General features: G+C 39.5%; 1 protein-coding gene across 1 annotated transcript in view; it reads left to right on the top strand.

The window, feature by feature from the left end:
* Window positions 1-17,812, top strand: part of USH2A (usherin) — an 811,661-nt gene that overhangs the window by 654,762 nt on the left and 139,087 nt on the right. The window contains exons 58-59 of the mRNA XM_047754984.1: window positions 2,134-2,292; window positions 3,845-4,007. Of these exons, the coding sequence (XP_047610940.1) occupies window positions 2,134-2,292; window positions 3,845-4,007 (322 nt within the window). The remainder of the gene's footprint in view (window positions 1-2,133; window positions 2,293-3,844; window positions 4,008-17,812) is intronic.

Raw genomic sequence — 17,812 nt, 5'->3', positions numbered from 1 at the left:
CAGAAACGCAGTGAAACACTGTTCTTGTTTTGCATTATTGATACAACCATGCAATGACTTTCAAACCAGTTGCCTTACCCCCTGGCTCGAATGTTTTCAATCCATCGCTCCCCTGCCAGCAGTGTTATCTCCTCAAATACAGGAGGGGTCACGTTAACACCTTCAGGGTCCCCTGTTGCTGATTATATATAAAACTCAGGAGTTCCCACTGTGGCGCGATGGGATGAGCAACATCTTTGCAGCGCCAGGATGCAGGTTCAGTCCCTGGCTGGGCACAGGGCGTTAAGGATCTGGCCTTGCCACAGGTGTGGGCTAGCTTGCAACTGTGGCTCGGATCTGATCCCTGGCCCAAGAACTCTATGCTGCCAGCGGGCCAAAATAGAAAAAAAACAAAAACAAAAAAAACTTTGTAAATAAATAATTGATAAAAATTAGTGGCCACTTGAGCTTGAGCGTAAAGAGAGCCGAGTCTACACTAAGTGTCTCAGTGTTAAGGATCTTACCCCAAGGCCTCCGGTGTACGGACATGTGGAGAGGAAACCCAAGAACAGGTTTGGGCGCACAAAACGGTGTAAGTCTTTTCCAGACCTGTCGAGATTGAGGTCTCTGGAAGGCAGGCTGTTGCAAATACAGATACACAGGAGAGAGGTAAAGCCAGAGATGAGAATTTAGGAATCAGTGACAGATTAACCCTAAGTTCAGCCGTGAAGACAGAGCCGCAAAGAGTTTAACGAGGATGCTCTAAATGTAAAATTAAACTCCTCGGTCTGTGTTGGCAAAGGCGCTCCATCCAGCACCTTTCCAGAAGAAACAGTTCATCAGTCCTGCTGACGGTGATTTTGCTATTTCCCTCTAAGACTCCTTGCTTTCATCTCTCCTACACAAAATCCTGCACCTCTCTGGTTTGTGGTACTCGTCTGCCCCTTATTCGTCGGAACTCTATCTACAAAAAGCAAAACCACGTTTCATTCTTGCGACCTCATCTCTCATGGGTTATTGAGTCCTACGCTGTACGTTTCCCTGTTTCTGTAGCAAGGAAACTGATTTAAGTACCACGAAGGTAAGGACTGAAGCCCACCTGTGTTAGAAGCGGTCAGATCGATGAGAAACTTTTATGAGCAACTGCATCATGTTCTTCATTCAAGGCTCACATCCTCTCCCTAAAAAAGTGTGCATGTGGGAAAAAAAAAAAAAAAGGAGGTGGGAAGTTCACGTTGTGCAGTAACGAACCCAACTAGTATCCGTGAGGACTCGGGTTCGATCCCTGGCTTCGCTCCGTGGGTTAAGGATCTGGCTTTGCTGTGAACTGTGGTGTAGGTCGCAGATGCAGCTTGGATCTGGCCTTGCTGTGGCTGTGGTGTAGGCCGGCAGCTGTAGCTCCGATTCCACCCCAGCCCAGGATCTTCCATATGCCTCGGGATGCGACCCTAAAAAGACAGAAAAAAAAAAAAGTGTGCATGTTGTTCACAACCAGATAAAACTTACAGGGATTTAATTCTGTGACTAGATTGGGAAGGGGCTAAAATGACAAGACATTCCTTTTTTAGGCAGCATTATGAAAAAGGACGGTTTCCGAACCCAAATTTCATATATATTTAGGTCCATAAGTCTCACTGACAGGTGGACGGGCCTGACTCCATAATTAACACACTGAGAATTCTCTAGATAGACTATGATTTGGATACTTTATGGGCTATTATGTCAAGGATCCGTGTCAGACTAGATGCACACACAATGCCGACAGAAAAATTATTGTCATAGGCAAAACTCGTGGGTCTTTTTTTATGTACTTTAAGAGTAAGTAAGCCCGGGAAAAATATATGGCACCATTTCTAATTGCCTTGTATTTTTTAAGAAGTGAAACATGCCTTCGTTTTTATTTGCCCACAGAGTACATCTTTGAATAGAATTATTATACTTCAGAATGGGTGGTACGCATTTCTTACTTTGGGGAAGGTATTCTAATACTTTCCAGCTTAAGTTTCATGCATTAACGGATGGCTATATTAAGCAATAATATATCATTACGTTTAAATTTTTTAAACATATATCATTTGTAAAAAACAAGCATTTGTTGACCATTTGTTGACCAAACCTACATACATATGTGTGTTTATCTCTCTCTCTTTAAAGGGATCTTTGTCCCCAAAATGCCTGTGGAGTATAATGTCTTGGCCAACCCTGGAAGTGTGGCACCTCTGATCTCCTCCGTCGGCCAAAATCAGTCCACCCTTCTGGAAAATTTGGATCCATTCACACAGTACGAGATAAGGATACAAGCATGTCAAAATGGTGAAAGTCTTTTCAGACACTTATCCTGGGTTTTTATGTTTAAAAGTTGTTCGTTTTTTTCAAAATTTCATTAAAAGGGAATAGGTTCTCAACTCAAACGCAAGGACTAACATTTCATTTCTTATTTGTACTGGACTGTTTACCCAGAAAAATCGGAGCCTGGCATTGAGCGAAGCATTATGCATTTCTGCACATTAAATCATGAATATTTAAATATCTGAAAAGGGTGGTTTTGCAAAGTCTTGTTTTATAAGGCCCTTTCAAAGAAAAACACCTACATCCCATAAAGGAATCACTGGTAATATAAAACGAAATAGGTATTATGAAACTCTCATAAGAAACGTACTCACCTTGGTTCTATTTCAGTTTTATTCAGGGATGGAGAGAGAGAGGGAGACGTTATTCAGAAGTTGAGTTACACTCAAACGAATCTTAGCATTTTACAAGGCTTGCCTGATACCCACGTCATGGATGCAGACTGTCACCCTGAGTTTCATGACTTAGGGGAGTAGACAGTGAAATCACCACCTCTCTGTGTGGTCTTAAGAAAGAGCCTTCTTTCATCCTTCCAAGCGTTACATGCTGTGTAACACCCAACTGCTCAAAGAGAAAGGAAGTAACTCATTTTGGTGTGCAAAACACGTGGCTTCACCTTAGAGGAAGAAATGCACCGACCCTAGACGCGCCACGTAATGGCACCCCTGACCTTAGGAACTCGCCTTTCCAAATAAGTACTGTTGCCCACACAGCTGGTTAGAACAAGGGCTCTGCGATTTTGCTCTGCTTCATCTCTGAAACTGGGAGTCCGTTTGCCCACTTTTCTCCCCAAAGCGGACCAAGACATTTGATTTTGAAGGGTATGGCTTTCCTTGATTCAGTGGCCAGCTTATTCACTTGGAAATAGCTTTGAATGAAGATTCTTCTTGATTGAAATGTAAAAGCAACTTCTGCATCTCTCTGTAAAATTATGCTATGAAGATGCCATATCCTTCACATTCCTTGTGTGATTCCTGTGTGTCGAGAGAACAATCATGATTTTTAAATATTGGCAAAAATGAGATACCATTAAGAGCATACAAGGGAGTTTTCCAGTGGCCTGGCAGAGTCAATGCTGTGGCTCTGATCACTACTATGGTGTGGGTTCGATCCCTGGTCCAGGAATGTCTGCATGCCATGGGCACAGCCAAAAAAACAAAAGAGACACAAGATATGTAGGTCACACCAATATTTATGAAATTGAAGCATGTTATGTTGTCACTTTCTGGCTAGAATAACTGCAGTAAACTAAAGAAACCTCAGTTCAAACAAACGCGAGCTTTATTGTCTATGCCTATGTAAATATGTGGTTAATTAGCAAATTTTCCAAACATGATTCCTGATTTAAATATTCAAATCCTGTAGAGATTTCTAATCCTAGCCTAAAAGATGTGTATATGCACGTATACAAAGCTTCAGATGAAATGGTTGTCCTAGTATCCTTACTCTTCTCTAGGCCCATGTAACTCTCTTCCCTGCTTGACAAATTACTAAAGGTCTTTTATTTTTCTTTAAGGAGGCTGCGGAGTGAGCAGTAGGATGTGTGTCGAAACGTCGGAAGCAGCCCCCGTGGATTTAAATCCCCCTATTCTTCAGGCGCTGGGGTCAGCCTGTGTAGAGGTGAAGTGGAGGCCTCCTCAAAAACCAAACGGAGTCATCACCAACTACTTTATTCACAGGTAACACTGACCAGGACTAGGTCCATTAAGTATTTAAGAAGGTGTACTCTTCCAGGGTTATAGAATCGAATGAATGCCTTTCTGTTTCCATGCGGAATGGATGAGAAGTCATCTGTTTTGAAGTACCTCCTGGAAACTAACATTGGTCCTGGGAACTTTTACACATTATCTCAGGAAAAAAGACAACTACCATATGTAACTTTTCTGTTTGAGCCTCCCTTGGTTTTTGTTTGTGTGTGTATGTGTGTATGGCTACACCCGTGGCATGTGGAGGTTCCCCGGCCATGACTGAACCTGTCCCACAGCAGTGACCCGAGCTGCTACAGTGACAATGCCAGATCCTTAACCCACTGTGCCACAAGGGAACTCCTTGAGCCTTCTTTGAAAGATGAGACCTAATAGCCCTGGAAACCTTACCCTTAATGGTGTGGCAGAGCTGTTCTCTGGAAGCTCGTGGACCAAGACACATAGTCATTCCAGAGGAAGAACCAGGTCTCAGTCTCATTATGTCCCATCACCAGTATGTGGAGAGTGGAAAGGCTTTTTCTCATGCTCAAAAGATGGTACTTTTTCTGTTCAGAGAGGGCCGACTCTGCAGTTCCCCTTCTGGTTGAAGGTTTCCGCTCAGCAGGCTGGATGGTGTTAATGCAGCTCCTTTGTACCATGGGGTGCGGAATTAAGGATAGTCACTTAAAATGAAGAAAAGAGGGACAGAGAGGGGAGAGAAAGAGAGGGGGAGAGAGCGTGAGGAGAGTGAGAATGAGAGCGGGGGAGAGAGGAAGAGGCAGGTGGGGGAGGCTCCATGGGCATTTGGGCTTGAGGGCATTGTGCCCCTTGACCCAATTTTCACTTGATCAGTGTGGACACAGGTTTAAATTCATGTTTTCTTCAAATACACAATGAATAATGAGAAGGAAAGAGGAGAGAGAGAAAAAGAGACAGCCACATCTCAGAGAGAGAGCCGGAAAGGAGAAAATAAACAGATCTTGCCAAATAAAACCAACAGGCTTGCCATCTGTCTTAGGCCATTCAGGCTGCATCACACAAATACACAAATAGGGTGGCTTATAAACAACAAACATTGATTTCTCACAGTCCTGGAGGCTGGGGAGTCCAAGATCAAGATGCTGACAGATTTGCTGTCTGGTGAGGGCCCCCTTCCTGGTTCAGAAATGGCCATCATCTCACTGTCTTCACGTGGCAGAGCAGCAGGGGCCCCTGTGGCGTCTCTTCAAAGGGCACTAATCCGGTTCATGAGGGCTCCACCCTCACGACCTCGTCACCGCCCAAAGACCCCATCTCCTGATACCATCCCCTTGGAGGTGAGGATTTCAACATAAGAGTTTGGGGTTGGGGGGCATCATTCGGATCATAGCACTGAGACAGGGAAGATACTTCCTAAGACAGACACTGGCAGACGTAAAGGATTTGCAGAGGAAAACTCCGTTCCAAAAGCCATGTATTCACATCAGGCATGTAAAGCTCAACACATCTTTTTCGCTCATCCTTGCCCACATCGGTGTCCTTCCTTAGTCTCTCCAGCAGCTTTGCATCTCTGTTGTTCAGTCCCATACCCTGGATGCATCGTGAAACTTCATTTAGGCTCCTCTTACAACTTCAGATATTAAACCTTTGATTCAGACCAGTCCTCAGGGATGAGCGATGGGTGTGTAGGACAATTATCAAAGGAGAGGGTATTATTGTATTCTCTGGCTCTGTAAATGACATTTCCAAAAATGAGCAGGCCAGATTTCTTCTCAGCAAACATTAATTTGGAGAATAATAATTTCTGATTCAGATACACATGAACACGTAAAAACGGCTAATGTGAATTTACATTTTACGCTGAGCACATTAGTGCAGCCTCTAAAATGCCCATCCTCTTCGAATAGTTTTCTTTCATCTACTTAATGCTAATTGTATGAGAAAAGCACATCAAATTCCTATTCTGAAGAAAGGGAAATAAAGTATCTGTGATAGACCAGGATGTGGCTTCACTCTGTTGGTTTTGTAAATAAAGCTCATGATTACAGTGACTATTCCATGGCAGCTAGAGAGGGGAAAACAGGAAATATAATGCAGAAAGCCTGCTTCAATGAAAAATACTGTAAATTGAATTTGACAGCATTTGATGGCATTTGATTATTCTAGTCACAGCCAAACAATGATATAAAGAGTAATATGAAACAGAATGTGTTACTGCCTAGCAGACTCAAAAGCAATAAACCTTCCTCCAATGTGACACAATCACTTCACAATCATAATTGTAGCCTGTTTGATACCTCTGAGTACAGCAGAAGGGCACTGACTGACACAGATACATTTTGTTTTTTATTTAAAGTGAAATGAAAATGGCGCACTGGGGCTCCAGATACAATCGTTATATTCACCTCCATAGGCATGAATCACTTGGCAGTTATTCCAGCTGAAGTTTAAATGTGCTTAGACTACAACAATATCAAATTTTTCTTAGATAGCTGCAAAAAAAAAAAAATCGGAAATGTGTAAGGACAGAAATAGGATGTAGACACATAGTTCTTTTTCATTCTGGGACTACGGAGAGCCCCTCGTATAGTTACAGCCACCAGCCTCTGGTATTTCTGGGGAGGTTATGGCATGTAATTTCTGCTTCATCATTTGCCTTCTCTTTCTTCTATCACCACCAAAGGAAATCCATTTAGCTCAAATCAAAGATGGGCTTTGACCTATGCAGATATTTTCATTAAATTGCAGGAAGCCAATCTGCCCATCCCATCTTGAGACTGTTTGTCACTCTGCTCCCTCCAACCCTCCAGGTCACTTCCCCTCAGTAATCCCCTTCCATTGCTTCTGTGTTGCCTCTAGATACTAGCCTGCTGAAATAAAAAAGGTGTGTCCTAATAAACAGATGTTTAGGACTTGAAACAAAGACAAACAAAAAATAACCTAGCAAGGCCAAGACTATTAATGTGATGGCTTCCAGTTAGTTCACCTATTAATCTGATATTTTATTTAGGCTACTTTGTTCATCACAGTGAGTTGCAAAAGACATTTCCTGCAATAGGCACCGCCTTTGTGTTAGTGTGTTGCACCTTGATTCCTGATTGGCTGTAGAGCAAGCCATCTTGAGCATTTGCTTCCTTCTCAAAGTAAATTTAGCTCGTAGAATAAATATTCTTCAGCATCTCCCCCTTATTTTATCTGTAATCTTGTGAATGGCAAAATCCATCCGCAAGATCCAACGTCCATGTACAACTTCCACCCAGCCGTTTTTCTTGACCTCACAAACACGTAAGAAAATGATTTCCCACTAGAGGCTTCCATTTTAATACAGGCAAAAATGCCCGGGATCTTATTCTCAAAGGCAGTCCCTTTAAATAAATAGAAAGATTTGGTCAATGTTCAGTAAAAGACAAAATATATACAAACATCCTCTAAACAGTTTCAAAGCGGAAATAAGTGATGAACCTTCTGAGTATTCAAATAACTGAGGATTCAAAAAACTGAGTAAGGTTTTGAAGGATAAAATCTGAGATAGTTTGAATGGATGGATGATATGGAAGAATATTCTAAGCAGGAAACTGTGAATAATAATTTTTAGAATGAATAATGAAGCTGATTGAGGAAAGGGAGCATTTATTCAAGGTGAAGGAATTTTTATGCAATCAGTTTGTGTTGTGTGGGAAGATAGCATGGATGTGAAGATGGGTGGATGGATGGATGGACGGATGGATGGACAGATAGATAGACAGATAGTGTCCATATCTACTCTAAGATTGGAGCCTATGATTAGGGACCTTTACCGTAGTAGGAGACTATAAGCAAACAAACAAAAAAAAAGAACAATATAATGTGGGAAATACAAATATTTACCAAAAAATTTACAGAAGACAGGGATTATTTGTATCTGGAATATTTATGGAAGATGTCTTCGTGGATGAAGTTGATGTCATTGAGACTTGGCCTTAGGAAAAGAAATTTAATACTATTTAAATCAGAAATAATTTGTCAGGAAGACATTTTAACAGTACAAATTGCAGAGGTTATTTATCCCTTCTCTACGACTTACCAATGCCATGTGTAATTCCCATCGATAGATATAACTACTATTCATTTTAATATATGTAACTGGTATCTTTTTATTTATAGTTTCCCTTTTTTACAAAAAGGTTTTATATTGTTCAGATATTCCTTGGGCATTTGGACACACACACACGCACCCCTCATTTCTTTTAATGACTCAACAATCTTTTATTATATGGATTTGTATCATGTATTTTTTAACGAGTCCCCTACTGCTGGGAAATTAGGTGATTTCTGAGTTTTCATTACAAGAGCAATTCTTTAAAAAATTCCTTGCAATAAACATATGGAGAATTATCCTTAGTGCTAGAAGTTCAGGATTCAATTTTGTACATTTTAAATTTTTAGAGATTGCTATACAGTCTTCTAATAATGGTATATAAATTCTGAAAACTATCAATGCTGGGACTCAAGAATCTTTCAAATCTTTGCCAGTTCAATATATATATATAGAGATATATATAGATATATAGATAGCCAGTTATGTATGTATGTGTGTGTATATATATATGTGTGTATATATATATATATACATATCAAAATAGTGTATTATTTTTGTTTAATTAAAATTTTGGTTAAGTCAGGTTCTTCCTTTATTTCAAAGTCAGGTTCTTTCCTTTATTTGCTATTTGTGTGTGTATATAATATCTATACTTAGACTATTTTCTTTTGGATTATTTCCTGTTTATCTATGCTTTTTTGTATAATAAGGAAATTCTATTAGTGATCATTTTAAAAATAATGTATCAATTACTTCTTTCAGCACTTTCATGGCTCTACTTTTTATACTCAAATACAGACTGGATTCTGTTTTTTGTGTTTTTGAGATATAATTGGGACACAACATTATATTAGTTTCAGGTATACAGCATAACATTACAACATTCGTATCCATTTCAAAATGATCACCGCAAGAAGTCTAGTCACCATCTGTCACCGTACAGATTTACAAGTTTTTTTCTTATGATGAGGAGTTTTTTTTAGCTTTCTTAGCAACTGACACATTTTTTTAATTGCATAATATCATTGCCTCTGGTCACCATACTGTACATTACACAGTTATTTCTTTTATGTCTAGAAGTATTCCTTCTCCCTTCTGCCCAGCTCTCAAACCCCTCCCCTCTTGCAGCCACCAAAAAATTTACAGAAGACAGGGATTATTTGTATCTGGAATATTTATGGAAGATGTCTTCGTGGATGAAGTTGATGTCATTGAGACTTGGCCTTAGGAAAAGAAATTTAATACTATTTAAATCAGAAATAATTTGTCTACGTAGAAATAATTCTGTCTACGAGTTTGGTTTTGTTTTCTTTTGTTTGTTCCTTTGTTTTGCTTTTTTAGATTTCACACATGAGTGAAATCACATGGTATTTGCCTTCCTCGGATTTATTTCACTTATCATGGACCTTCAAGGTCCATGCATGTTGTCACAAATAGCAAAATTTCAAATTTCAAAATTTTCTTTCTTTTTTATGGCCCAGTAGTAGGGTGTGTGTGTGTGTGTGTGTGTGTGTGTGTGTGTGTGTACCACATATATATACCACATCTTCTGTATCCATTCATCCATAGACGGACACTTAGGTTACTTCTGTATCTCAGATATTATAAAAGGAAATGCTGCATTGGATATAGGGGTAAATATATCTTTTTAAATTAGTGTTTTCATTTTCTTTGAATAAACACCCAGAAGTATAATTGCTAGATCGTATGGTAGTTCTAGTCTTAATTTTTTTGAGGAACTTCCAAACTGTTTTCCATAGTGTCTGTACTAATTTAAATTTCCATCACCAGGGCGCAAGAGTTCCCTTTTCTCCACATCCTCACCAGTACTTGTTATTTCTTGTCCTTTTGATAACAGCCATCCTGACAAGTGTGAGGTGGTATCTCAATGTGTTTAATATGTGTTTCCCTGATGATCAGTAATGTTGAGCATCTTTTCATGTGCCTGTTGGCCATCTGTATCTCTTCTTTGTAAAAAAAAAAAAGTCTCTTCGGACACTCTGCTCATTTTTTAATCAGTTGCTTATTTTTCTGTTATTGAGTTGTATGTGTTCTTTGTATGTTTTGGATATGAATTCCTTATCAGATATATGACTTGCAAATATCCTCTCCCATTCAGTAGGTTGACTTTTTATCTTATTGATGATTTCCTTCAAAAGGTTTTTTGTTTCTTTGTTTTGTTTTTGTTTTTTTTTTTTGTTTTTTTTTTTTTTTTGTCTTTTTAGGGCCATGCCTACAACATATGGAAGTTCCCAGGCTAGGGGTCAAATCAGAGCTGTAGCTGCAGGCCTACATCACAGCCACAGCAAGGCCAGATCTGAGCCACATCTGTGACCTACACCACAGCTCATGGTGACAGCGGATCTTTAACCCACTGAGTGAGGCCGGGGATCAAACCCATGTCCTCATGGAGACTAGTCAGGTTCGTAACCCACTGAGCCACAGTAGGAACTCCCATTAAAAGTTTTCAAAAGTTGGAGTTCCTGTTGTGGCACAGCAAAAACAATCCCGACTAGAAACCATGCAGGTGCAGGTTTGATCCCTGGCCTCACTCAGTGGGTTAAGGATCCGGTATTGCTGTGAGCTGTGGTGTATGCGCAGAGTCGGCGCGGATCTGGCTGTGGCTGTGGTATGAGCCAGCGGCCACAGCTCCAATTGGACCCCTAGCCTGGGAACTTCCATATGCCATCTGGCCCTAAAAAGAGAAAAAATAAAATAAAATATCTTACTTTATAAAAAAAAAGTTTTTAAAAGTGCAAAAGTTTTTAGTTTTATGTAGAACCATTTGTTTATTTTTCCTTTTATTGCCACTGCCTTTGAAGTTAGATCCCAAAAGTTAGTGCTAAGAGGAGTGTGCAGGAACTCACTGCTGACTGTTCTTGGCATTTTAAGGTCTCTGGTCTTATGTTAATAGACTGTTTTTTTTTTTTTCTGAGTTATAGCTTTTTAAAATTATTTTTTCCATTATAGCTAGTTTACAGTGTTCTGTCAATTTTCTACTGTAAAGCAAGGTGACCCAGTTACACATACATGTATATATTCTTTTTTCTCACATTAGCATGCTCCATCATAAGTGACTAGCTATAGTTCCCAGTGCATTTGCATCTATTAACCCCGAATCCCCAATCCATCCCATTCCCTCCCCCCCCCCCCCTTGGCAACCACAAGTCTGTTCTCCATGTCCATAGGTTTCTTTTCTGTGGAAAGGTTCATTTGTGCCGTATATTAGATTCCAGATGTGAGTGATATCATATGGTATTTGTCTTTCTCTTCCGACCTACTTCACTCAGTGTGAGAGTCTCTAGTTCCATCCATGTTGCTGTAACTGGCATTATTTTGTTCTTTTTGATGGCTGAGTAGTATTCTATTGTGTATACATACCACTTCTTCTTAATCCATTCATCTGTCGATGGACATTTAGGTTGTTTCCATGTCTTAGCCATTGTGAATAGTGCTGCAATGAACATACTGGTGCATGCGTCTTTTTCAAGGAAAGTTTTGTCCAGATATATGCCCAAGATGGGATTGCTGGGTCATATGGTTGTTTTACGTATAGTCTTCTAAGGTGTGTCCACACTGTTTTCCATAGTTGTAGCAATTTACATTCCCAGCAACAGTGCAGGAGGGTCCCCTTTTCTCCACACCCCCTCCAGCATTTGTTATTTGTGGACTTATTAATGATGGCCATTCTGACTGGCGTGAGTGAGGTGGTATCTCATAGTAGTTTTGATTTGCATTTCTCTAATCATCAGGGATAGTAAGCATTTTTTCATGTGTTTCTTGGCCATCTGTGTATCTTCTTTTGAGAAATGTCTATTGTTGGCTTTTTTGCTGTTGAGTTGTATAAGTTGTTTATATATTTTAGAGGTTAAACCCTTGTCAGTTGCATCGTTTGAAACTATTTCCTCCCATTCTATAAATTGTCTTTTTGTTGTTGTTGTTGTTTTTATGGTTTCCTTTGCTGTGCAAAAGCTTGTCAGTTCGATTAGGTCCCATTGGTTTAGTTTGCTTTTATTTCTGTTGCTTTGGGAGACTGACCTGAGATCACATTTGTAAGGTTGATGTCAGAGAATGTTTTGCCCGTGTTCTCTTCCAGGAGTTTGATGGTGTCTTGTCTTATATTTAAGTCTTTCAGCCATTTTGAGTTTAGTTAATAGACTGATTTTTTTTTTTAAGGAATGAGATAAGATCTAGGCATTCATTTTTTGGAGAAAACTATCTAGTTTGTCAACATTATTTTATAATTCACTGATTTAAAATGCCCCTATACAAAATACCCATGTGTCATTTCCTCCATTTCAGGACTTTGTATTCTGTTTCTTTTGTGGTAGATAAAATATTATCAAGCTGAGTCTGATGGAAAAGACATCTCAGATGAATAAAATTAGTGGAATAAGAAAAATTCCCAATACTGAAGGCACGGGTTCTCGGTAATTGTCAGACTTGACTGAACATTTCATTATGTGTAAGGGAATTTAGAAGATTGGCGTGGTGGTAGATTTTGGAAGACTTTAAATACGAGGCGAAGGAGTTTTGCTTTTTGATTTTTAAGCAATGTGAGCCACTGAAGGTCTAGGATAAAATAGAGATGCAGTGTGACAGAGTGGAACAGAGCATGGCATTTGTAGTGAAAAGATATGGCTTCCAGGTCCTGGATCTTCCACTTACTAGTTACATGACCTTGGGTAAGTTAGAAGGTTCCCTAACTTCCATTTTTATGTAAGTTTGGCTAATAAACAGGGGAAATAATTAACCTCCAGAATTTCATAAGCATTAAATGAAATCATGCATGTGGAGGTACTATGTTAAATATAAAACATGATTAAGAATAGGTAGTTACCCAAGATGTGCCATCCATAGCCATGCTTTGGGAAGACACATCTGGCAGTTACATATGTATATTTAAGAGCAAGGAAAGAGGTTCATGACAATAAGGGAAGGAGCTTGCATGATCGTATGCCTAGGATGATCTGTTTTTCTTTAAATATGTAGAATTTTTTTTTTACATTTATACGTGCATGAAAAATACCTGAAATGTTAAAACACCAAAAGGAAGTTACCGGTGCCTATCTCCTAGAGATGGTTACGGATGATTCTTGTGTTTTTACACAAGTTATTTTTTATCATCGACATGTGGGACAAAGACAAAATAATAAATTTCGTGAGTCTAGATGCAAGTCTATCATCACCCTCTTTATGATTTTCCTGCTTCCCTCTTTCTGCGAAGATCATAATCATTTTCTGTAGTAATCAAGGCCTGTTCAGAAAAGAGAAACCACACCAGTGGTTTTAACAGAAAAAAATTAACATAAGCAATTATTAACTGGTTGTTAATTTGTTAACTAGGTGACTAATATGATGAAAAAAGAATTCTAGGATATCAGGAAGGTGGCAAGTGCAGGAAACAGCTACTACCCTTAGGATTGAAAGATCAAAGGGAAAGAGCTTGAATTATTAAAACTTAGAAACTTAGAGGGGAGCATCTGTGATGCTGAGGCCTAGACACCTGAGGAGGAGGCACCTGCCAGCTGGTGCAGGTGTCTGTGGGAGGAAGTGTGAGCCGAAGCTGGGTTTCCACGTGTTGGAAAATTACCGTACCTGAATCATCTGCTCCTAAGGGAGATGGACCTACTGCTTCCAAAGAGGACAACCGTTGCTGAAGAGGAGCTCACATTATCAGCAAGCAAACAGGAACAAAATAGGAAGGAGCCAGTTCCTTTTTCCTTTCTGCTCACTACTCGCCCTCTGGCGCCCCCTACTGGCAGAGACCAACACAGAGTTGGCTGGTGAAGTGCAAATGCAGTTGGCAGAGTCCTCCCTCCACTGTGATAAAGACAAATATGGAAGCGTATGTTTAGAGCTGAGAGACAGTCATTTCATAACGGGATCCCTTTTTCTGGTTCTTCTAGGAACCAAACTCTTGATTCTTTTTGTCAACCAGCTAGTCATCCAGTCATGGCTTCAAAAAATATTCATCCTTTAGTATAATGTGCCATGTTTGACTGGGTACTGGCACCCTATGGAGAGATAAGACAGAGTCTTTTCCTTAAGGGAGCTTGTCGTATAGTACGAGAGACAGAAAAAAAGGAAGGGTTACTGCAATGCCGTGTGCGAAGTGAATCAATAAAGAAAAGACTGAGCACAGAGGAGGATATTATAACTCTACTTGAGAGAAGCAAGAGAAGGATTTTCTGGAGAAGGTGACTGGGGGTGGCGCTCTAAAAGATGATTTAGAGTTAGCCTATAGAAAGGAGTAGAACATGAAAGAGGATGGGGTGAGGCATTGCAAAACAGAATGAACAGCTATCAAAGCCACAGAAGCATGACATATCATGGCACTCAAGGGAACCATGGGTAAGCATGGGATTTTGACTGGAATGGAAAACGGGAATGGACATCTCAGAAGATGACTCTGACATGGTCAACCCAGGCCAGTTACATGACCAACCACTGAAGAGTTTTAGATGCAGTTAAGTCCTAAAATTCTGGGAAGACCTTCAAAGTCTCTTCTCCACAACACAAGAATAGCCACTCACTCCAGAAATCTGGATGATTCGACTCTCCCAAAGAAGGTTTTACCTCACCTGTGTTTCCACTCCCTGTACCACCGACCTAGGTCAGGATCCACATTTGTTCTCGTGTGGACTGTTGAGGTGACCTCTTCATTGTGTGACTACCTGCTGTCACTTCCTCTTCATTGCAGTCTTTACACAACTGCTAGATTTGTCTTCCTAAATACACTTTTGGATATTATTTCTTTTTTTAATTGAAGCGTAGTTGATTTACAATGCTTGCTGGTTTATGTTTTCACTTGTATGTGTACGTTCTTTTTCATATTCTTTTCCATTATGGTTTATTACAGGATATAGAATATAGTTCCCTGGGCTGTACAGTAGGCCTTTTTGTTTATCTCTTTGATATATAGTGTGTGTATGTGTTAATCCCAAATTCCTGATTTATCCCTCCCCCCACCTTTCCCCTTTAATAACCACAAATTTATTTTCTATGTCCGGGACTCTCTGTTTTGGAAATAGGTTCATTTGCATCATTTTATTTTAGATTCCACGTAGAAGTGATACCATGTGGTCTTTGTCTTTTACCTACTTCACTTAGTATGATTATTTCTAGGTCCATCCATATTGCTGCAAATGAAACTATTTCATTCCTTTTTGTGGCTGAGTAATAGTCATTGTATATATACACTACCCTTCTTCTTCCATTCATCTTTCAATAGGCATTTAAACTGCTTCCATGCCTTGGCTACTGTAAATAGCTTTGCCATGGACATTGGGCTTTGTTTATCTTTTCAAATTAGAATTTTTGTCTTTTCCAAATGTATGCCCAAGAATGGGATTGCTGGATCACATGGTAACTCTATTTTTGGCTTGTAAAGGAACCTCCATGCTCTTCTCCACAGTGGCTGCACCAGTTGGCATTCCCACCAACAGTGTAGGAGGGTTCCCTTCTCTCCATATCCTCTTTCAGCTTTGGACGTCATTTCCATGATAACTTCATTCGTACAATATCTTACATTTGACCCAGTGATTTTCATAGGCATTACTTGATTTAATTCTTACCAAAATTCTAGACATTTTGCACTGTAAGATTATTAACTTCAGTTTACAAAGTGAAATGATGAGTTTGCCCAAGGTCATTTAATGAGGTAGCAAGGCCAAGGCCTGCAACCCATCTCCTCTCACTACAGGTGTTTCTGGCTATTTATTTAAATTCAGAGTATTCTTAATATTCTTCATGAGGTAAGGTTGGCAGTTTTGTAATCTTAAATTGTTATGGGAAATGCATTGAGTTGTAGGATTTTGTTTTAATTGCTTTTGAAGATAAGCCCGGAGGATTACTGGCATTCCAAGACGGTAGGGAGTTCTTTAAAAGGTTCTACTACATTAAGACAGCATAAGTATGAATGCCTTTTGAAATATGTAGTTCCTAGTTTTAATAATTATTTTCATTTTCCCCTTACCATTAAGCATCATTAAATTAGCTCTAGTTGGAAAAGTGCATTTTGGAAGTATCTCCCAAATGTGCTTAAGTGTGGGATAACCATTTGGTTCTTTGGAAAGAACTGAAAATGTGATTTCCCTAAACACAGGCTGTTCAGGAGGAAAGACTTCCAGTTAAATGAACAACTGAAGCCTACATCTTAAATAAATTAGGAATAATTGAAATCTGTTCAAAGCTTATTCAGACATAAAAATGCTCTATTTTTAATACCATGGATGGAACGTTTACCTCACTGTAATGTTAATTATGTGTTTAGTTGTGATAAGAAATACTGAACCAGGCTGCATCCTTGCATTGTTTTGGTGGCTAAACTTGAAGTGAGTATAATACTTAATCTCTTACTTAGTATAGATTTTTAAAACTCACCCTCTTAGGGCAGTTGTTTAAGAATGTCAGCTGTGTGTGTGTGTGTGAGTTTTCTTTTTTATTATTTTTACATTTTCTTTCTTTTTTTCATTTTTCCTTTTTATTGTTTTGTGTTTCCTTTCTTTTTTCTTTTCTTTTAATAGTTTTGTAACAACCATGGCTATACCTCAATGTGCAAATTCATGAGCGTTTAGTAAAAATGAACTGAATTGTCAGAGAAAGTTTGAAGCCAGACAACATAGAAAATTTTATTTCTCCCTAGAAGTTCCTATGTTTGTCTGTATGATGTTCCCAGCAAATGCCTTTTTAAAAAAAACTCACTGAGAGGAGTGCTTGGCTGTGAGCCCTGTGGTCCTCATTAGAATGGATCCCTCCCAATGACACACCTGGTACCTGGTATCTGCAGTAAGTACAAAGGCCAAACCCTGGAAGCCTACACTGAGTGTAGAGTCTGGCCCACACATGGTAGCAGGGAATAATGAGGTGGGTTGGGGAACGGTAATTGCAGGTCACTGAGAGTGTCTGTGAAGCCTCCCTGGCCTCCAGCAGGAAGATTGTCATTGCTCATTGCTAGGTCATAGTGATTGATCAACTTGAGGATCATCAAATTCCCAAAGCCAGAGATTTTCAATATCCTGCCTTTGCGTGAAAGGTACTGTCATTTACTTTGTCTTAATAGCCCTTTCCATTTTGATGGTTAATCTGATATGGCAGCATGTGAATATGCCAGCTTCTCAAGAGTGTGTTAATGAAATACTCCTAACAACCTGGAAAATACCATTTACTCATCAATCTCATCTCAACTAGAGAGGCATCTAAAGGAGAAAAGGATCATCGTTTGGGTACATTCTTCCCCAACCTAGAATTCTTACCCTCAGAGAAAGAAGCGTAGACAGAGACAAAATAAAGATGCAGAAAAGCCATGGAATTACATACCTTCTGGGCATTCATTCAAAAAATTATTGAACTTCCTGGGCAATAATTCTGGGACCGTGGAAAGAGGCAAATCGCAATTCCTTGGGAACTTCCGATTCTGGACAGGTCAGCATCATAATTTCACACCCAGATGAACAAATACCTACCCCAAATGAAACATCAGATATGTGGGGCTATCTCAACAACTGACAAGTCCATCTCTCTTACTTAGATGTTTAATGCTCTATACACTGAGTCCCAAAACGGTTTACATGGGCCTTCGTTTTGATATTAAGAAACCCTAAAGATGGAGCTGATCGATTCCCTTCTCAGGTAGCCACCAGAATTTTTTGAGCATACTCTGAGCATATTCTGAAGCCATCTGAAAGAAATTTGACTTTGGCCCTTTAATGAGCTCCAAAGCAAATCCCTACTATAAGAT

Source organism: Phacochoerus africanus, chromosome 12, assembly GCF_016906955.1.
Source record: "Phacochoerus africanus isolate WHEZ1 chromosome 12, ROS_Pafr_v1, whole genome shotgun sequence".
NCBI lineage: Eukaryota > Metazoa > Chordata > Mammalia > Artiodactyla > Suidae > Phacochoerus > Phacochoerus africanus.
Note: the sequence above shows the minus strand (reverse complement) of the source record. Positions and strands in the feature narration are given on the sequence as shown.